The 22530-nt window shown below is 36.4% G+C and overlaps 1 protein-coding gene across 3 annotated transcripts in view; it reads right to left on the bottom strand.

Moving 5' to 3' along the window:
• The window catches only part of Asx (transcriptional regulator additional sex combs), a 391735-nt gene that overhangs the window by 280304 nt on the left and 88901 nt on the right, over positions 1-22530 (bottom strand). For all 3 annotated transcript variants that reach the window (XM_090415600.1, XM_090415599.1, XM_090415601.1), the window contains one exon: positions 20059-20167. In XM_090415600.1, the coding sequence (XP_090271726.1) occupies positions 20059-20167 (109 nt within the window). The remainder of the gene's footprint in view (positions 1-20058; positions 20168-22530) is intronic.

Raw genomic sequence — 22530 nt, forward strand, 5'->3', positions numbered from 1 at the left:
ATAAAGAAATTTCCATGAAACTTCCTTCTTATTCTTAAGATAGGAGGAGGGAGGAATGTAGATAAAAATGCAGGTGGCTACTTTGAATCTGATTCGGCGAGATAATGGGTGACCTTCCTGTTGTCATAGACACATTTTCTTGTGTGATTCTTTAGTTGAACTTTAGTCGTTAACTACTAATATTATCGTATTTCTAAAAGTTTTCACCTGAACTTTTTTTCACAGACCGATTTAAATGATGTGGTCAGAGATTTGGGTCTTCCTAAGGAATCTGCAGAACTGCTGGGATTGAGACTAAATGAAAAGAATTTGTTAGCCCCTGGCACTTCTTTCTCATGGTTTAGATATACAGAAAGAGATTTTCTTCCTTACTTTTCAGAGGAAGGTGATTTAGTTTACTGTAGCGATATTCCTGGACTGATAAGCATATTCAACATAAAATATGAAGTTATGGTTGTTTATTGATTCCTCAAAAAGAAGCCTCAAAGCTGTGCTTCTCCATAATTACAATAAGTATGCTTCAGTATCAGTAGCTCATTCCATGCATTTGAAAGAACGATACGAAAATTTAGCCTTCATTCTCAGCAAACTTAAGTACAATGATCATGGATGGACAGTTTGCGGTGATCTTAAAGTCATATCTATGATTTTGGGACAACAAAGAGGATACACCAAATACCAGTGCTTTTTGTGTGAGTGGGACAGCTGAGATCGAGAGCAACATTGGATCAAGAAGGAATGGCCAGAAAGAGTTACATTAGAACCTGGAAGTAAAAATGTGTTACACGAAACTTTGGTTACTCAGAAAAAAATCCTTTTACCCCTGCTTCACATAAAGCTGGGATTGATAAAGCAATTGGTCAAGGCTTTGTCGAAAGAAGGAGTGTTTTATATACATCTGTGCAAAATTTCTGGGATTATCTACAGCAAAATTGAAAGATCGGTCCGGACATTAGGAAACTTATGAAGGATAACCTGTTTGAAGAAAAAATGGCAAGTGTTGAAAAAGAAGCATGGAAAGCTTTGAAAGAGGTGGGTTTTTTTTTTTTTTTTTTTTTTTATGTTGAGCCCATACACAGGAGGTTGGTTGGTCAACCTATAGTACATTAGTACCGTGTATGGGTAGTGGGTTGAGAAAGGAGGAATTTCTTTACATTTGATTTGAATGACTTTAAATTGTATTCCTTGGGAAATACAGCAGGTGGGAGACTGTTCCACAGTGCAGCAGTTGCAGGGATGAAGGAAGAGGCATATTCTACAAATAAGGTATAGTCTATAAATCTATAAGATTTGTATATTCTACAAATATTTCCTATGGAAATATTTGTAAAATATACATACTGCAGAGACCATACGTCTGGGTGAAAGTGGGGGGAGAGAGTTGGTAAGGGATGGATCATTGATAAGGCTAACTGCTCTCCTCTGTATTGAGTCGAGCATTTTGAGAGAGCTTTTAGGGAGCCCCCCCCCACCCAATATGTGGGAGCAGTACTCAATAGCTGGATTTGTGATTTGTATAATGTTAATAGATGTTCGGAGGTGAAGTAATGTCTTGAGCGAAAGAGAAATCCTACTTTTTTTTGAGGCTGAGGATGCAATGGCTGTGATATGCCAGGAGAGGTTTGATTTCAGGGTGATTCCAAGAAGCGAGATCTCAAACTGTCTGGAAATTTGGGTATCGTCAAAAAGGACACTGGAAAAAATGGTTCTTTTTTTATGGGAAATAGTACAGAACTGGGTTTTATTGGCGTTAAAATTTATGAGGTTATCCAAACCCCATTGTAGGATGGCTTGGAGATGGAGATCAGAGTTGAGGGTGGTGGTTGATGTTCTGTAGGTTGAGGTGAGTTGTGAAGGGTAAGGCTTATCAAATGCAAGTGAGGAGTGTGGTGTGCTGTCGTCGGTGACCAAATTTCAGGAAATCACATGGACCCCAATTATAAAATGATTGTGAAAGAAATTCAAGGATCTGGGATGCTCCATGAGCTTAAAAGTGCACTTTCTCAACTCTCATTTAGAACTTTCCTAAGAATCTGGGAACTGTCAGCAAAGAGCAAGGAGAGCGATTCCACCAAGAGATCAAGGAGGTGGAAAGAAGATATCAGGGCAGGTGGAATGTCAACATGATGGCAGACTATTTGTGGATGTTCCATAGACGACTTTGGAAAAGAATTTCACAGAAAAAGTTCAAAAAGAAGTTTTGAAGGAAAAAGAAAAAGACACCAAAACCGAAATATGAAGTATGTACTAAAGATTAATCTTTAATTACTTTAATTTAAAAAAAAAAATCCCAATCCTTTCATTCCAAAAATGTTTACGGAAAATTTTAAATACTGTTATTTTACTTAATGCATTTTAAAGCCTTTCCTTTCTTTCAGTGTTAGTTCCTGAATGAAGGAATCTTGCAAAGAAATCATTCAAACATATCAAACATACTAAACTTACTAACAAAGAGATCATACCTGCACATCAGCTGAAATCTAATGTGAAACTTCTTCACTTTATGTATAAAATTGCAATTTTTATCTTATGTTCCATGTATTTTAATCTGTTCTGATTATACTAAGATCGAATTAGAGAATGTTTTAAACGAGGAATTTTGTTAATAATGATTTAAGCCTCACGTTAGCTGATTAGAGTGATTGTGAGTCACCAGATAGAGATTAAATAATAATTCTTAGAAAGTATACAAGTACACGTGTCCAGCGTAACGCTGGCGGCAGTAGTTTAAGTGGAACGTATATCGACACTAATTCCGTAAATACAAGAGCATAACAGCGTCGGGAGAGCAAGGGATGAACTCAAGGGGGGAAAAGAGATGGGTCGTGTGCAAAAGGGACTCCAAAAAGGGGGCGCTCTAACGAAGAATATAAGGGGACGAGCATCGTATCGGAGCTCTCTCTCTTGTCGTATCATTTTCCTGCTTGGTGGTTCAGAAAGGGGGTATGAAGTCTGTGCTAAGATAAGATGTCGGACAACGAGCTTTCTTGAGAATGGAGTAGGATTCTATGCAGAGCTGAAGGAAAAAATTCCAGTCCTAGCAGAATCGGGCAGTCGCTGAAAAGTCCCATCGAAATGTATCCTGAAACACGGAGATTCGAGTCCGTTTTCGGCAAAAATCGTGAAGATAGCATAACCCCTACGTTGGCGTAAGGACAGCCAATAGACAAGAAGTAACCAGACGTCCGCGTGGTGCTGAGAGATGCTGGAAAAAGTTCGGTAAAGTAAAATTTCTCTATTTTGTGTGTAAAATTCCTTAGAAGAGAGAGGATTATATGTGAATGTAAATTAAGAAGAACATTATTCTAACGAACTTTGTGGACAGTCTCTAATTAGAAAGTTAACCTCCTTTCAGAATAAGAAGAATTGTTTAGAAGAGATCCTTGTGTTGTATGTGATAGGATTAACTTAGCGAGATTAGAATTGTGGATTTTAGTAACTGAGTAACATAAGAATGTTTGCCTAACTTTTTATATGAATAGCATTGCAGACAGGAAATTTAGCTTAACTTCATATCATTTGCAATCAATCCCAATTTTTAATTACTGTGTTTTACGATGTTTCATAAGCTTTGATTTAATTTTAAAATGTTAATCTCTTAACTGAAGTCTTTTTTATTTAGTTTTGAGTCAAATTAAGTGCATGAATTTTTGTGTATTCTGTTTAGATATTCCAATAAACATGTTATATTTACCTAAAACTGAGTCATGCCTGATTACGATTCCAAACTACAACTTATAAAAATAGAACCTAATTTGGCAGGAAGGAATTAGGAAGTGTATATAATTAGAGATTTAGGTCACAACTGCAATAATCTGATTCTATACGGCAGTATTAAAGTAAAGTATTGTGTAAGAACGCCTCAGAATCTAGTATTGTCTCCCTGATTAAGGATCTTTTCTACTATAGGATACTGGCTGGTGCAGCATAATATAAATTTGCCAGTATCCGAAGAGGAAACAATCCTAGATGTAAGAATATATTAGGTCCAATACCCGAAGAAGTAAAATAGCAATAGAAAAATAGAATAGGAAGATATAAGGCAGTAAAATATAGAGAAAGCAACGACATAACAATAAAGCAGCTAGTACGATTTTAATTGAATAAGGTTTTAAAAGAGAAAGGATCATAATCGGGTAACAACTATTAAGTATAAAATAAATCACATAAATAAAAATATTTAAGATCAGCATTCATTTGTGAAATTATGGATTCTACAACCATGTTAAAATAACTCTTTTTATTATCCCAACGTTTCGATCTTCGTATCAAGATTATCATCTCAAGCATACATAAATATACAAGACAAGCTGCATTACATTTCAAACTGTAAGCTAGAAAAACAATGATTTAATCACATGCTACTCACTGGCATGACCTCTAGTGAAAAAAAATTTTTTTTTTAAAATACATCAAGCTATATTTAATTTATGATTACATGAATAAATATTCTTGCTTACAGCTGGTTTTCCTTCCAGTAACAATGATGTCCTATTTCTATTATTACAATTGTTATTTTTGATTTAAAAAAAATATATTTATAAATTAGAACATGAATAAACATTCTTTCTTATAGATTTTTTCTTTAATAGTGATATCCTGTTTTTTAGTATTAAAGTTATTATTTTAGATTTAGGATCCTGGATTTTCTACAGTCCTGTTTATAGTAGTTCTTAGAGAGGAAGGATTCGTGGGATGAATATATGCCTTCCCTATGTATAGGATTTTTAGACCATTATTGTTTAGATTGGGGGTGGTTGATAATGATCGCACAAGCTTCCTTAAATTTGCATTCATACCATGTTTTGGTTTGATGTAGACAACTAGTGCTTTTCTAGTTATTTCTAAGTAAGAATTGACTGGAAAAGGGCATGATCAGAAAGGCCAGCTTCACCATAATTATTATATTTGATGTGTCGTTTATGTTCTTTTTGTCTGATCAGAATTGTGCATCCTGTTTCTCCTATGTATGGTATGTTGCAGGTGCAGTAAATACAGTATACTCCAGGGTGGGCCAGTGGAGGGAGTGGGTCTTTGGATGAGTTGTGTAAGCGTTTTAATTTTGCAGGAGGTTTAAAGGTGGCTTTGAGGTTGTATTTTTGTAGTACTCTGTTTATTTTGTTCGATGTCCCTTTAATGTAGGGAATGGTTATAGTTTTACTGTAGTTTGGTTTGTCTTTGTTTTTTATTGAGGTCTTGTAGAGAATTTTGTTAATAGTGTTTTGGCTGCATTCATTTTTTTGAAAAGTATTGCTGATCACTTTAAATTCGTTTTTCAGTGCCTGTTCACTGGAGCAGATCTTCAGAGCCCTGTTTTTTAGGGTATTGATGACATACCTAGTTTTTGTATTGGGTGGTGGAAAGAGTTTATGTGTATATATTGGCCAGTATGTGTCGGTTTCCAATAAACAGTGAAGGAAGATTGCCCGAGGGAAGATGTGTGACAAGTGTATCTAGAAACGGCACTGTGTTATGTTTTTCAATCTCACTTGTGAACTGTATATGTTTGTGTTGCTTGTTTAGGGGGCTAAGGAATGTGTCTAGTGTCCATGAGACCAGATCGTGAAAACATTGTCAACGTATCTACACCAGACTTTGGGTTTCAAAGGGGAGGGACCTAAAGCAAGTTGTTCAAAATGTTCCATATAAAAGTTAGCAATTGAGGGGGGGGGGGGGGGGGGGAATCATGGCGAGCCCATGGCTGTGTCTTCTTTCTGTAGGTAGAAAGCGTTTTGCCATACAAAATAACCAGAACGTAATACATGCGCAAAGACCGGCATGATATCTGGAGGAAATTTGTTCTGTAAAAGAAGAATTGTGTCATTGATTGGGACATTTGTAAAGAGGGCAGAGATGTCAAAACTGACTAATAGATCATCTTTTTCTAATGTAATGTCTTTGATGACGTTTATGAAGTGTTGTGTGTTTTTGATATAGGAAGGGGAGTGACCTACCAGCTCCTTGAGTGTTGCCACTAATTTTTTGGCTAAGTGATAAATCAGGCTATCAATCCCTTCAACTATAGGGATTAGCGGTGTGTTTTCTTTGTGAATTTTCAGTAGCCCGTTAATTCTCGGGGGGACGAGCGTAGTGTGGAAATAGTTTCTTGACCTTATCTTCGGGCCATGTGGTAATTGACTAAGTAGATTCTCTGTTTTCTTTTTTATTCTATTAGTTGGGTTATAGTTAACTAATTGGTATGTGTTATTGTGTGAGACCCGCAGATTCATTTTCCACATAAGTGGTTTGGTTTAAGATAACGGCGGCACTTCCTTTATCTGCTCTGGTTATTAAGATGTTCGGATTTGACTTTAGTGATTTTATCGCTGTTAATTTGTGTTGAGTTAGGTTGCTTGTTATTGTTTTGTTATGATTTAAAATGCTGGAGGTTTCTAAGCGTATTTTTTCTGCTATGTTATTTGGGATGAATCTTAGGCCTCTTTCAATATTACAAATAAATTCAAGTTTATTTATCGATTTGGATGCTATGGCATAACCTTTGTTAAGTATCGAGATTTTGTCTTTATTTAAAGTGTGGTTGGATAGGTTAACTATATTACTGTTACCTGTAGTTGATTGGTGGCACCTGTTGTTTCTTGTTTCAGGTTGGTTGTTATTGTTCATTGTGTGTTCAACGAAAAAAACAGGACATTACTGTTAAAGAAAAAAATCTATAAGAAAGAATGTTTATTCATGTTGTAATTTACAAATATATATTTTTTAATCAAAAATAACAAATGCAATAATAGAAATAGGACATCACTGGAAGGAAAACCATCTGTAAGCAAGAATGTTTATTCATGTAATCATAAATTAAATCTAGCTTGATGTAATTTTTTTTTTTTTTTTTTTTTTCACTAGAGGTCATGCCAGTGAGTAGCATGTGATCAAATCATTGTTTCTCTAGCATACGGTTTGAAATGTAATGCAGCTTGTCTTGTATATTTATATATGCTCAGATGATGATCTTGATATGAAGATCGAAACATCAGGATAATAAAAAGTTATTTTAGCACGGTTAGAATCCATAATTTCAAAAATGAATGCTGATCACTGTGTAACACTAAAAGAAAGGATTATGGTTATTCATGGAGATTCGACCCACAAGCGATGCAATCAATACGGTAAGCTGAAGAATCAGGTTTCTAATCTGATCAATCAACTGGCTTTTTTAAAACGGTGTAGGGACAGCAATATCATTCAGAATTGCATCGGGCTAAAAAGAAAATTCACCTCAGCAAAAGCGTAACAAATATACTTCCGTATGGAGAAAGCACTTCTCAGAGAACAAATACAACCTTCCAGAAAGAACTTAGCCGCTACCCAAAACCAGCTACAAAAGGAAAAAAACAGAACTTTCAAGCTAAGTAAACGCAGATATCTGGATGATCCTGGAAAAGATTACTGACAACACGGCAAACCACATCCTCCAAATGAAGAAAGAAAATCTAATTTTCAAATTCCAAAGACTAAAAGATCGAAAGAACCAGCGGCCATATTCAAATTTCTCCACAATGAACAATAATAATCAATCAGAAACAAGAAACAACAGGAGCCACCAATCACCTACAGGTAACAGTAATATAGTTAAGCTATCCAACCACGCTTTAAAAAAAGATGAAATCTCGATACTTAACAAAGGTTTAAATTATGCCATAGCATCCAAATCGATAAACAAACTTGAATTTATTTGTAGTAATAAAAGAGGTCTAAGATTCATCCCAAATAACATAGCAGAAAAAATAAGTTTAGAAACCGCCAACATTTTAAATCATAAGAAAACAATAACAAGCAACCTAACTCAACACGAATTAACAGCGATAAAATCACTAAAGTCAAATTCCAACATCTTAATAACCAGAGCAGATAAAGGAAGTGCCACCGTTATCTTAAACCGAACCATTTATGTAGAAAAAATGAATCTGCTGGTCTCGGACAATAACACATACCAATTAGTTAACTATAACCCAACTATAGAATAAAAAAGAAAACAGAGAATCTACTTAAGTCAATTACCACATGGCCCAAAGATAAGGTCAAAAAACTATTTCCATACTGCACTTGTCCGCCGAGAATTTATGGGCTACCGAAAATTAAAATTCACCGCTAAGGCCTACAGTCGAAGGGATTGAGAGCCCGATTTATCACTTAGCCAAAAAATTAGCGGCAACACTCAACACTCAAGGAGCTGGTCGGTCATTCCCCCTCCTATATCAAAAACACACAACGCTTCATAAACATCATCAAAGACATTACATTAGAAAAAGTTGATCTGCTGCCCTCTTTATGAATGTCCCAATCAATGACACAATTATTCTTTTACAGAACAAATTTCCTCCAGATATCATGCCGGTCTTTGCGCATGTATTACGTTCTGGTTATTTTGTATGGCAAAACGCTTTCTACCTACAGAAAGAAAACGCAGCCATGGGCTCGCCATGATCTCCCCCCCCCCCAATTGCTAACTTTTATATGGAACATTTTGAACAACTTGCTTTAGGTCCCTCCCCTTTAAAACCCAAAGTCTGGTGTAGATACGTTGACAATGTTTTCACGATCTGGTCTCATGGTAGACACATTCCTTAGCCCCCTAAACAAGCAACACAAACGTATACAGTTCACAAGTGAGATTGAAAAACATAACACAGTGCCGTTTCTAGATACACTTGTCACACATCTTCCCTCGGGCAATCTTCCTTCACTGTTTATTGGAAACCGACACATACTGGCCAATATATACACAAACTCTTTCCACCACCCAATACAAAAACTAGGTATGTCATCAATACCCTAAAAAACAGGGCTCTGAAGATCTGCTCCAGTGAACAGGCACTGAAAAACGAATTTAAAGTGATCAGCAATACTTTTCAAAAAAATGAATGCAGCCAAAACACTATTAACAAAATTCTCTACAAGACCTCAATAAAAAACAAAGACAAACCAAACTATAGTAAAACTATAACCATTCCCTACATTAAAGGGACATCGAACAAAATAAACAGAGTACTACAAAAATACAACCTCAAAGCCACCTTTAAACCTCCTGCAAAATTAAAACGCTTACACAACTCATCCAAAGACCCACTCCCTCCACTGGCCCACCCTGGAGTATACTGTATTTACTGCACCTGCAACATACCATACATAGGAGAAAGAGGATGCACAATTCCGATCAGACAAAAAGAACATAAACGACACATCAAATATAATAATTATGGCAAAGCTGGCCTTTCTGATCATGCCCTGAACACCTTACATAGAATTGACTGGAAAAGCACTAATTGTCTACATCAAACCAAAACATGGTATGAATGCAAATTTAAGGAAGCTTGTGAGATCATTATCAACCACCCCCAATCTAAACAATAATGGTCTAAAAATCCTATACATATGGAAGACATATATTCGTCCCATGAATCCTTCCTCTCTAAGAACTACTATAAACAGCACTGTAGAAAATCCAGGATCTTAAATCTAAAATAACTTTAATACTAAAAAACAGGACATCACTGTTAAAGAAAAAATCTATAAGAAAGAATGTTTATTCATGTTCTAATTTATAAATATTTTTTTTTTAATCAAAAATAACAATTGTAATAATAGAAATAGGACATTACTGTTACTGGAAGGAAAAATTCTTGCTTACCATCTGTAAGCAAGAATGTTTATTCATGTAATCATAAGATTACATCTTGTGCACGTTGAGCACGTGGCGGTGAATTTGAGCTGTGCAGAAGAAAGTGATTTTTAATCGGTGAATAGTCCGCTTTTTCCCCCGTTTTTCTACGTTTTTGAGTGCTAAATTGTTTCTCTGAATACGAGTGTACTTCAGTGGTTGTTTTTTGGAAGTTAGTTGCTGTCGCGATATAATATATTTTGGTACCGTCAGAATCGAACGCGTAACGGTGGAAGACAAAACGAAGCTAAGTTACTGTATTTAGTTATATTTCATTTTATTTAATTATATTTAGTACTTAAATGTTCTGATGTTTGTACTTTTTTCCCTCTTATTTATTAATTGAATAATTATTAAAGATTAGGGTATAATTTGACAAAACACGTCACAGATAATAATGGCACCTGTGCCAAGGAAAATGGCGGCCAGTAATGAAGGTTCGGCATCGTTATCAAAGAACGGTAGCATAAAAGAAATGAGTCAGTGTACTAGCTGTGAAATGTACGCTTTGCGGAGTGCGGTCGGTGTGTGGTTAGATGATAATAAAGGATTGAATGTGTGTAGAAAATGTAGGGAGAATGCGGAATTGAAGTGTATTTCGGATCGTGAGTGTGATATTTTTGTCAACCTTCAGAATGAAGGAAACAGGGATATGACAGGAAACGGCAAGGTTGTACATGAAAATTGTGAGAGTGTGAATGTAGAAAGTGTGAATGATAGTATAAATGGTTTCTCAGAGAACAAAAAAGATGAGATAGATGCATTGAGTGAGATCGCGTTGTTGAATAGTGCGATAGAAAGAGCAAAACAGCAGCTAGAGTGCATGAACAAAAGTAGACTGAATGAACCAACCAATAATAAAAGGTATGACAGGAAAAATAGACGTATGAATGTGAACATGAACAAAATGAAGGACAGAGTGCTGTATGGAGACTCGTTAGTACGAGGTGTGTTAGTAGAGGATTTGACAAAATCGTACCAACCTGGTGCGACCATAAAGGACGTAACTGCGTCTATTAGAGAGCAAAAGGAAAGGGTGAAAGAAATGATTGTTGTGGCAGGTACGAATGATTTGAAAGGAGATAAAATGGAAATGATAGAAGACCTGAATGAATTGTTTGAGGTAGCAAAAGAAAAGAGTGAGAGAGTTAGAATGATTAGTCTTTTGCCACGGTATGACAGTGAAATGTTTAAAAGGAGGGCTATAATTGCAAATGACTTTATGCGTGGGTTATGTATGACGAGTGGTGTGGAATTTGTGGATGTGTGGAGTGAGTTTGATGGGCGAAAGGATCTATATAAGATGGATGGCTTGCATTTGAATGGTTACGGTGTAAGAAGACTTGAGAAAGTGTTGCTGAATGTAGTGGATGTGCAAACTCAGGGAAACTAGATTTGTTAAGGGGGGGGGGGAGTAGAGATACAGTCCTTATGGAGGCAGTTGAATGTAAGAATGAATATAATATACCAGAGCAAATAAGGACAACAAATCTGAGTGGGATAGTTAATATAAGGCATCAAGGTAGGGTTGGGGCTAATGGGGGTCTTAAATTCATGTACACTAATACTAGGAGTATTAGGAACAAGAAGGAAGAGTTTTTGGCCATGGTTGGCACTTCCAGACCACAGGTTATAGGTATTAGTGAAACATGGCTGACTGTAGATGATATAACTAGTGGGATTGAATGTGATGGGTATAGTGTGTTCAGGAATGACAGAGAGAATAAAATGGGGGGAGGAGTATTGTTGATGATAGCTGATGAGCTCCAGCCAAGGAGAATAGAAGTTGAATTGCAGGATAGAGAAAAGAGCACATCTGAGGCCATTTGGTGTGAGATTGTGGCTAGCAGAATTAAATATACAATTGGGTGCTGCTATAGACCAGGTGATGGAAAAGATGGTGGTGACAGTATGCACAAGCAAATAGAAGAAATGGGTGGAAGGAGGGTGATTATTATGGGAGATTTCAACTATGGTCGCATTGATTGGAGTGAGGAGAGGACACATGGAAGGAAGGAACTGGATTTTATGCGGTTATTAAGGGATAACTATCTGCAACAGCATGTAATGGAAAATACTAGGGGTCAGAGAGTGCTTGACCTAGTAATTACATCTGAGGATTTGGCTGTAACAAATATGACCACATTGCCACCAATCGGTGAGAGTGATCATAGGGTCTTAACTTGGGAGGTGGCTAAAGGTGCAGAATTTTCAATTAAGACAGGGTACATGTGGAATTATCGGGCTGGAAAGTATGACAAGCTTAGGAGTTTGATTGGTTCAATGCCATGGCATGTACAACTGCAAGGACTAGAAGTTGATAGTGCATGGGAGGTAGTTAAGAAGTGCTTGCATGAAGCAATGGCTGACTGTATACCTAGAGTCCGAATAATAAATCAAGTAGGGGTTAAATGGATGAATAACACCATTAAGCTTGAGTTGCAAAAAAAAGAAACAACTATGGAGGGAATTTAAGGAGAAGGGTGACCGGCAGGCACATGAACGGTATAAAGCACAGGCCAGAAGGGTGACGAGTGTGGTAAGAAAAGCAAAAATGGATTACGAAAGAACATTGGCCATGCAGGCTAAAGAGAATCCTAAACAGTTTTTTAGATATGTAGCAAGTAAAAGGAAAAATGTACATGGCAGATTGATTTTAAAGAATGCCGATGGTAGGGAGGTAACTGAATCAGTTGAGATAGTTGAGTTACTGAGTGAGCACTTTGCAAAAGTATATCATCCAGGTGGTGACATTGCAGAAACGAATAAACCAGTAGATTATACGGGAATTGTGGTTAATGAAGTGGAGGTGAGTAGTTTATTGCATAACCTCAATGTCAATACATCTGTGGGATTGGATGGTATACCAGCTCGTGTTGTACGAGAAGCAGCTAAAGAATTGTCAGTACCCTTGACCATTTTGTTTAATTTGAGTCTCGGGTCTGGGTTAGTCCCGAGCGGGTGGAAAGAGGGGAAAATAGTTCCACTGCATAAAGGTGGTTCCAAGACTACTGTAGTAAATTACCGACCGATTAGCATATCAGGAATCATTGTCAAGGTCTTAGAGAAAATAGTCAAGAGGAAAATACAAGATTGGATAGAAGAAAATGGGATACTGTATCGGGGACAGCATGGTTTTGTGAAGGGTAGGTCATGCCTCAGTAACTTGCTCACGTATTATAACACAGTGACGGCTGAACTGGATAAGGGTAATGGGTTTACGGTGATTCTACTGGACCTTGCCAAGGCCTTTGACAGGATTCCACATGGAATTCTAATCAGTAAATTGCAGCATATGGGAATGGACATAGGGTTGGTGAGATGGATAGGAGGGTGGTTGACAGAGAGATATCAGAGAGTGGTTTACTCGGGAGTAGAGTCCACAAGACGGCCTGTGACTAGTGGTGTGCCACAAGGATCTGTTCTTGGACCACTGCTGTTTAATTTGTTCATAAATGATATAGGAAATGATCTGAGAGGAACAGTTCATTTGTTTGCAGATGATGCGAAGTTGGGTAGGGCAATAGTGAATGCAGATGACGTCAAAATTTTGCAGGATGATTTGGATAGATTGGAGGTCTGGGCTAAGGAGAATGGATGTCAGTTTAATGTGGCAAAATGTAAGGTTATGCATTTTGGGGTGAAAAGATTGGCGGCAGTTTACTGCATTGGTGGAACCGTGCTCCAGGAAATTGATGAGGCACGAGATTTAGGAGTGTTGGTAGATAAGGAATTGAAATTTAGGGGACACATTGCAAAAGTGACCAAAACAGCTCATCAAATCACTTGGTTGCTGAAGAATACGATGACAAGCAGAGACAAGCAGGTTATTGTTCCTCTGTATCGAGCCTTGATAAGACCCCATCTAGACTACTGTGCTCAGATTTGGTCACCTAGGTTTCTTCTTGATGGGGAGGAGGTGGAGAGGATCCAGAGGCGAGTGACCAAGATGATAGCAGGTCTGTGGAATGAACCGTATGAGAACAGGTTGAGGATTTGTGGGTTGCAAAAATTGGTTGATAGGCGGAAAAGGGGAGATATGATTGAGACATTCAAATTACTGAAGGGTTTCTATAAAATTAATTCAGAAGATATTTTTGAGTACAGGGCTGGTTGTGGGAGGACTAGGGGACATCCATGGAAACTGGGCAAAAGTGGTTAGTAAAGGTGTTAGAGCTGGGTTCTTTACTTTTAGAGTAGTGAATGAGTGGAATGCGCTCCCTGAGTCTGTGGTGGATGCTGTGACAGTGAATGAGTTTAAGGCGAGGTATGATAGATACTGTATGAATGTCAAATAGTTGTGATGAATATGATTTGGGGCCTCCCTCGATGAGTCCAATGACTCCCTGGAGTTGCCCGTAATAATAGTAATAATAAATTAAAACTACACCGAACTGCTACTACCATAATCATCTATACCAACTCAATCTAAAGACCACCTGAGGTATTTGACGCAGTTAATTTGTTCTAAAATTTTTATTTTCAATCATGATTTTATATCTGGCTGGAGATAGTCCTTTAAAAACCAAGATTTTTGTTTTGTCTGTTGATATTTGCATTCCAACATTTTCAGTAATTGTTGTAAGGAAAATATTGATCTCTGGAGTTCATCTTCATTTCTTGTTATGATTATTCGGTCAGACATAACGTTCCAAAAAATTCTCCATGATCCAGCTGAATGCCAGTTTTCCTTTTTCGTTTCTTTATTGTTTCAGCTGTATAGATATTATACAAGAGTGGTGACATCAGGTATCCTCGATAGACTTCTCTGTTTATTAATTTCCATTCCGTAGTTTTTTAATTAGTGTTACAACTATTTGATTATTTTCATAGATTTTAGTTATTGCTGAGTTCAACTGATTTGGAATGTAATTTGAGTATGATTCACATTTCCTTATGCTCCTTGTCAGAAGCTTTCTGGCAATCTACAAATGCTATGTACACCCTCTGTTCAAAAAGAAATTGAACTTTTCGAAAATAGAGGAAATTAGTTGCACCACCTGTTGTATCTTTTTGTTGTCAAAAGCAGCAACCTTCATTAGTGTTGTGTCAACTGTTTATGACATTAGTTTCATTAGAAGCCGAGTTATGTGCCAAGAATGACAGTGTGTTTTGACGAACGGTTGGAAAATGAGTTTCAAACAGAGCTGCGATTGGCTTTTGTGTTAAACTTGGTAAAAGTTTTTCCAAAGCACATCAAATGCTTCAAAAAGCATACGGTGATGAATGGTTATCCCATACTCAAGTTTACGAGTGGTTTAAGCTTGAGGGCGATGAAAAGCCGGGCCATCCAAAAAGTGCATGATTTCATCAAAGAAAACCGAAATCATCTGCGAGATTGATTGAAGATGAATTGGGGATTCCAAAATCAACTGTGCACAAAACTAAGGTGGAAGCAATGGAGTCACCAAAATTAGTATCACCACCTATGGGTCTGGCTCCCACTGACGAGACCTCAATAAAGGTCGACACCGGTCTGGGTAGTGACCCTTCCCTTAATGCATAGCATTATACATGTCTGCAAGGAGATATGTTTTGCATTATGGGAGATACTAAGACAAGTAGTGATGAGAGCTTGGTCCACCTTTACCACGCGTTGCCCGATTCCTGAAGATACTTCAGGAGCAAACTTTGTTTGCTTACACTTGGATACAGGATTAAACTAAATTTATTATAGTCTAACCAAGTAGAAAGGAAAAAAACTTCCAATATCTACTTCAGAATATGAAAATCTCATCAGCCTGACATCAAACAGTCAAATAAAAGTTAACTTGAATGAAGTTTAATTAAACGAGTTTTGGTGTGACTTAAAAGAAGAATATTAAAATTTATTCTAAAAGGCAATGTGTTGTTTGTTGCTGTTTAGTACCACATATTTGTGTGAAAGCAGATTTTCGCTCTACACTGCAATGAAAACAAGAAATAAGTTGGATACCAGTCCTGATATTAGAATTCAGCTGTCCACAATTAAACCAAATTTTGAAAGAATATTGAAAGAAATGAAGTTTAATCCTCAGTCCTCAACTCACACACAATGTGAGTTTTCTCACACTCAGTGACAAAACTCACATTCTGAGTTTTGTCACTGAGTGACTTTTGGGAGGAATATAGCATCTTGCACTGTACAAAGGAATGAGGATGCAGTATGACGTGAGGAAAGCAGAGATTATGAATGGTGTTTTGTAGAAGCTGTTGAAACATATGTTCATACATTCATAGAATTTGATAAAGACAAAGCCTTAACAAACTGGAGAAGATTAATGCCTCTAGTTAAAGAGCTGAAAATGTACAGCAGTTGGTGGCAGCTGTGGAAGAGGGCCTTTCCCATGAAGATAATAAGAATAAAAACACAGAAAGTTGACACAAATTAGAAGTCAAGTCCTCCTCCCTTTCACAAAAAAAAAAAAAAAAAAAAAAAAAAAAAACAGTGAAAAAAATTGGCAGATGTATTTACTTCTGGTAATAAGCGAGTTTGGTTGCATGAGAAAATGGACCCAGCATAGAGAGATTTAGCAAAGTAGACAGAATGATCCAAAGCTGCAATTGCAGAAAATTATGCCCCCCCCCCCCCCCCCCCAAAAAAAAAACCACCACCTTTTCTAGGACAGCGTTTCCCAAACTGTGGGCCGCGGTCCCATTGGGGACTGTAGGTTTTGTTGAGGGGGCTGTGAAATAATGAAAACAAATTGAAAATGTTTTAAGACTAAGTAGATTTTTTTTAATCTTAAAAGAAACGTATTTAATTTTTATTATTTATTTTTTTTTGTTATTTTTTATATTTTAATGGAAAACAAATCAAACAGTGGTGTGGGTTTTCACAAATTTTGCTATACAGCTGTTGGAAACCAAAGGGTTGTCTGTGTCCCTTAAAATGGATGAAATTGAGTATTGTATGGCTATAAAATTCTTCGAAGGGGGGGGGGGGGGGGGGGGGCAGAACCCTCCATTTCAAGTTTGCAAAATTCGAGTAATCAGAATTCAAGGAGAACCGGCCTACCATTCCGGAACTCAGGGGGTTGGGAACCGGCCTACTAGACCGGAACTCGCCGGGGGGTGGGGGTGGGGGATCCTTTCGAGTCATCAGAATTCAAGGAGAACCGGCCTACCAGTCCAGAACTTGGGGGGGGGGGGTGCCATAGGTGCGAGGGGGCAAGGCCCCTAGTGTGTGCATATATATATATATATATATATGTGTGTGTGTGTGTGTGTGTGTGTGTGTGTTAACCACTTCTCCGGCCATTATGGATCAAATATGCATCCTCATAAGCTTCGTATCCATCATATATTTCAATGTAATATCAATGGTATTATAATTTTAATATGCACTTCGCAGCCATGATAACCTTGACATCTATAGACGTCTTGGCCGGTAGCGTGGTTAAAGATACCAAGCTATTTTAAACCTGGTTTAACTCCATTTCCCAAGTAAGCAAACAGACAAGTCAGTCAAGTTTGTGCCTGCAAGTATTGCAAGTCTGGGTGACTGCACACATAGTGCAAGTCAAGGCAACTCGTGGTAAAGGTGGATAAGCTCTGATCACTATTCTTAATATTTACCCTTAATGCAAAGCACATCTCCTGGAGGAGATGTATGATGCTATGCATTAAAGTCAAGAGGTCACTACCCAGACCGATTTCGACCTTTATTGAGGTCTCATCAGTGGGAGCCAGGCTAGAAATATCAAGATTTTAGTAATACAGAGCTTATAAGTATTTTACCAGAACAAGTTACCATAAGGTGTTTTGACCTTATTAAATAAAAATCTCAGGATGAGAGATAGATGTAGAGAGTATTTTACCTTGGATATAATAAATGTTAAAGATACCAAGCTATTTTAAACAGTTTGCACCTGCAAGTATTGCAAGTCTGGGTTTAGGGTAAATATTAAGAATAGTGATCAGAGCTTATCCACCTTTACCACGAGTTGCCTTGAGTTGCACTACGTGTGGGGTCACTCAGACTTGAAATACTTGCAGGCGCACACTTGACTTACTTGTCTGTTTGCTTACTTGGGAAATGGAGTAAAACCAGGTTTAAAATTGCTTGGTATCTTTAACATTTATTATACCCAAGGTAAAATACTTTCTACAACACACACACACATATATATATATATAGTAGATTTCAGTTAACTGATCCACCCATTAATCAGGACAGCCATTTTATTGGGACAAGTCTGAAAGAACAGGAATCAAATGAGAATAGAACATGAATGTGTTTTGTTTATCTGAGACATAATGCTGCTTAACTGGGCCAGTCAGTAACCTCTATCACATTAAGTGTTACAAAAAATGTAATTCTGTTACATTTTTTTGTAACACTTATGTAACCTTGCTTCAAAAATTTAGTGCTGATGAAATGGCTGTTTATTGTATCACATTGGATGTTTCCCTGTTATAAACAGGGAAAAGGCTACTCTGTTTAGATCAATAAAAGCAATAGATTGTGTACAGTGCTATGCTGTTCAGATAAGTCAGGAACTAATAAAGGAAAGGTGTTAATAAAAGTATTTGTTTTTCAACCATCTTGTTTTGTCAGGGTGTATTTCCAATCCAATTTTTTGGCAGTTTTGGCTTATGTTATTCAGCATTGATTCTAGGAGTTTGGGTGAGTGAGATAGTAATGCCACATCATTGGCGAATAATAGGATATTTAATATTTCACCATCAATGTTTATTCCATCTTTCATGTCAATTTTTCAAATGATGCTCTCCAGAGTAGATGTGAAGAGATTAGGTGATAAGATATCACCCTGACGCACTCCTCTACTTAAGTTAATTTTAATCGGGTGATTGAAAAGGGTGATATTTGTTGTGCTTTCTTTGTAGATATCTTTTATGAGTTGGATGTATGCTTTTTCTCCGCCTTGTTCTATTAAAGCTTGGAATACTGTGTTATGCTCAACAGTGTCAAATGCCTTTTTCAAATCTATAAAAAGAAGACAAAGTGGGATCTGGTATTCTCTGCATCTTTCTGTTAGCTGAGTAATAGTTTGAATGTGATCTATTGTTGAAAAGCCTTTTTTGAAACCAGCCTGTTCTTTGCAGCTATTTTCATTGATGGAGGTTTGTATTCGATTTAGGATGATTCTGGCGAATATTTTATGTGTGTGCTAATAGACAGATAGGTGTCTGTAGATACTGATGTCTTCTTTATTACCTTTTTTATGCAGAATTATGGTCTTTGATGTTTTCCATTCAGTAGGTACTTTCCTTAATTGTATATATTTTAATGTGTATATACATAAAATTATTTTTATGGCAAATATTAAAGCTTACTGTTTATCTATAAGCAAGTAAATAATTTTGCTACACAGTAAACAAAAAGCTTGTCTAAAGTTGTATTTTGTCTTCTGTACATATACCTTTTAACCTCTTGATGTGCAACTTTTTTAATTGGGGCAGCTACTTAATTGGGCCAAATTATGCTATTCCCAATGTGGCCCAATTAACCAGAATGCACTATATATCTTCATTATAATTATGAATTTTAATTTCCTTTATTTTTATATATATAATTTTTATTTGTAAGGCGCATTTGTTCCAACATAATTTGCATCATCATCAATTGCTTGATATGTACCCTCAATGGGTGTACATATTTTTTGTGGTCGCTTAAAGGTCAAAGCCAAATAACTGAGAGGAGATCTTCACACTGCCTTTAAGGAATGTATAGAACCAACTGAAGCTTCTGACCTAATGTCCAATTCCTCGCCTTCACATGGTGCACTGCATTAGTTAATATGCACTGAGTAATGAATGAATGAGGATAGGCAGGCAATTTTGGACCAGAAATAAACATGATGGATATTGTGATGAAAAGCACAACTGACATCTATCACTTTTGATTTGTTCTACAACCTTTTTTGTTGAATGCTCAGAAAATGCAAGTGTTAGAGAAATGTTAACATTAATAAATGTTTTTATTTAAATGTATCTGCTTATGACTTATTAAAACATTTATAATAAAACAAGTAAGCCTAACAATTAACTCTGTACATTTCTATAATTTGGCCCACCCTTTTACAAAATTAAGATTGTTCAGCTAGGAAAGACTAATACACAAAAATTTCTAATTGGGAATGCATATTTATTCCTGACAATGTCAGCTACAGTTAATGTTCACTAAAGCAAATGCTGTTATAGTGAACTTACTATAACAAATGACTGAAAACGATTGACCAAATCCTCATAATGCTAATGCTATTCTAAAGAAAATTCTCTACAACAATAAATATTTCTCCTGTTCACTAGAGTGAAAATTAATTTGCATAGATATGTTTGGAAATTAAAATTATTTTTCTAATATGTTCAATATTTTCACAAGTTCTGAGAGATCAAATCTCAGACATAAAATTATTTTGAATTATTGTCAGACTTACAGTTAAGCCAAATACACTTGTGGATCCAGCCACTCGATAAAACATAGCTTCAGGTCCCCTAGAATGAACATGCAACATAGCATTTAAGCATGCTAGAGAAGCTGGGCCACTGAAAAATAAATAAATATATTTAAAAAAATCATATGTGTAGGGATTTTCAATAAATCATGTATTAGTTTTATACAAAATGAAATATCTTAATCTGTGTGATTTAGGCTGAAGAAATATCTTGCATTATAAAAGGATAATAAAACATAACACTTCATCACTATATCTACTTTTATTAACAGAATCCAGTACAAATATGAACTCAACCACAGTCATAGAATTATAATAGAGGAATGGTACATATCTGTTAAATTAATTAATTAATTTTTTTTTAATTTATCCCACGGTATTATTACACCAGATCATAGAGGTCAAGTTCATGTATTTTATAAAGCACCTTTTCTGGGTTGTTATAGCGTTCATATTTGGAAATATTCATACAGTTTAGCAAATGCAATGGTGATGCTTCCTCGATGTTACAGATTTTGCAGGTGGGAAAGACTTTTATGCCATTGCTAAACTTGATTGGTCTTGTGTGGCCGGTCTTGAGGAGAGAGATCATGGTAGTGGTACTGTGATTAAACTTGGAGTTGACGGTAGCTCCTGGATTTTCTGCTGAGTACCAGTGGTGAGTCATGTCCTGAAGAATTGTTCTTTTTATGTTTTCTTTTTGGGTGGTTTTAAAAAGATCGAAATATGTGGTATTACTTGATGTTGCGGCCATTTTTGCTACTTCATCTGCAGTTTCGTTTCCTTTTAATCCCACATGGGATGGGATCCGTTGGAAGATTATTTCGGAATTCTTATGTAGTTTATGTTTTTTGCTATGTCTCTAAGTATTTCTTGATGGCTAGTGTAGCAGTTCTTAGCTTGAAGGGCTGCTAAGGAATCTGTGAAAAATATAAACTCCTTCAGGTTTTGTTTGTCCAAATATTGCAGTGCTGTGTTAATGGCTATTAATTTTGCATGGTATGAGTTGCATCCAATACTGTTAGTTGTTTTTAATTCTATATTATGAGAGCCATAGATCAGTATGCCACTCCCAGAATTGCCATTTGGATTTTTGGAGCCATCTGTGTAGATCTTTATTGAGCCAGGTCCATATTCCATTATTTTTTGAAAGGGCTAATGATCTCAAGATTTCAGAGTTTTCTAGGCTTTTTTTCACGTTTCCCTATTTCAGAGTTAATAACTATATTTTTCCTATCTTGATTTGGAGGAAATGCTGGGTAGTCAGCTATTTTATTTGGACAATCCAAGGGAATTTTATTTTTTATGATTTCATGTATTCTTGATTTTTCTGTATTCTGTTGGTTGGTTTCCAGTTTTTAAAAAGTTCACTTGTTCTATGATGTGCAAGGTTGGCTCTTTTTTCTACAAATTTGGTAAGATTTTCTTACACCTAATTTTTAAAGGAACGAGGTTGGATTCGAATTCTGCTATTTTTCCAGTTCTATTCCTTAGTCCACATGTGAATTTAGCTACATTTTTCTGAATTTTTATAAGCTTGTCTAAACTGGTTTGTGATGTTTGCATCCAGATTGGCGAAGCATATTCCATTATAACACGGATAATACAGGTATATGCGACTTTTAAGGTTTTAGCATCGGCTCCCCACTCTTTACCTGAGATACTTTTCATGATATTTAGTCTTCTTTTTGCACTGACCGCAACATTGTTGATATGTTTGTTGAAGCTTAGCGATAGATCCAGAGTAACTCCAAGGTATTTGGAGTTTTCGTTAAATGTAATTAGTTGACTGTTTAGCTTAATCTTTGGTCACCACTTTCTGAAGTGGTTATTAATAGTAAAAACACAGATTTCTGATTTAGTAGGGTTAATTTTGATTTTTTGCTTTTCACAGTATGTAGCTAAACTTTCAATGGCTTTGTTTAAGTGACCTTCTGCTGTTCCTGGTTGTTGTGAGCTGAGAATAGGACCAAATCATCAGTAAACATAGCTATCTTTGTTTCTTTATTTATATTTTTATCTAAGTCATTTAAGTAGATGGAAAAAAGGAGTGGGCTCAAAATGCTACCTTGAGGGAGTCCCTGTCTTATTTTCACTTTCTTGGAAAAGGTATTATTTATTCTAACTCGAATTGTTCTATTTCTTAGAAAGTCATAGATCCAGTTAAGAACTTTCCCTTCTATTCCAATATGACAAAGTTTGGAAAAGAGTTTCTACCTCCACACCTTGTCAAAGGCATTGCTAAAATCTATAAAAGCTGCAATGGTGGATTTGATCTGGAAGTTATCTTGAATTGTCTGGGTTAAGTAGAAAAGTTGATCAGTTGTTGAGTGATTTCTTCTAAAGGCAGTCTGAAAATGTGGCGGCATACTATTTTTGTTTAGATAGTAATTCAAACGTGGAGTATCATTTTTTCCATTAATTTGCCTGGAATTGAAGTCAGTGAAATTGGTC

The sequence above is a fragment of the Typopeltis vanoorti genome, chromosome 3 (genome assembly GCF_054136105.1).
Source record: "Typopeltis vanoorti isolate ZY-2024b chromosome 3, IOZ_Tvanoo_1.0, whole genome shotgun sequence".
In the NCBI taxonomy this organism is placed as follows: Eukaryota; Metazoa; Arthropoda; class Arachnida; order Uropygi; family Thelyphonidae; genus Typopeltis; species Typopeltis vanoorti.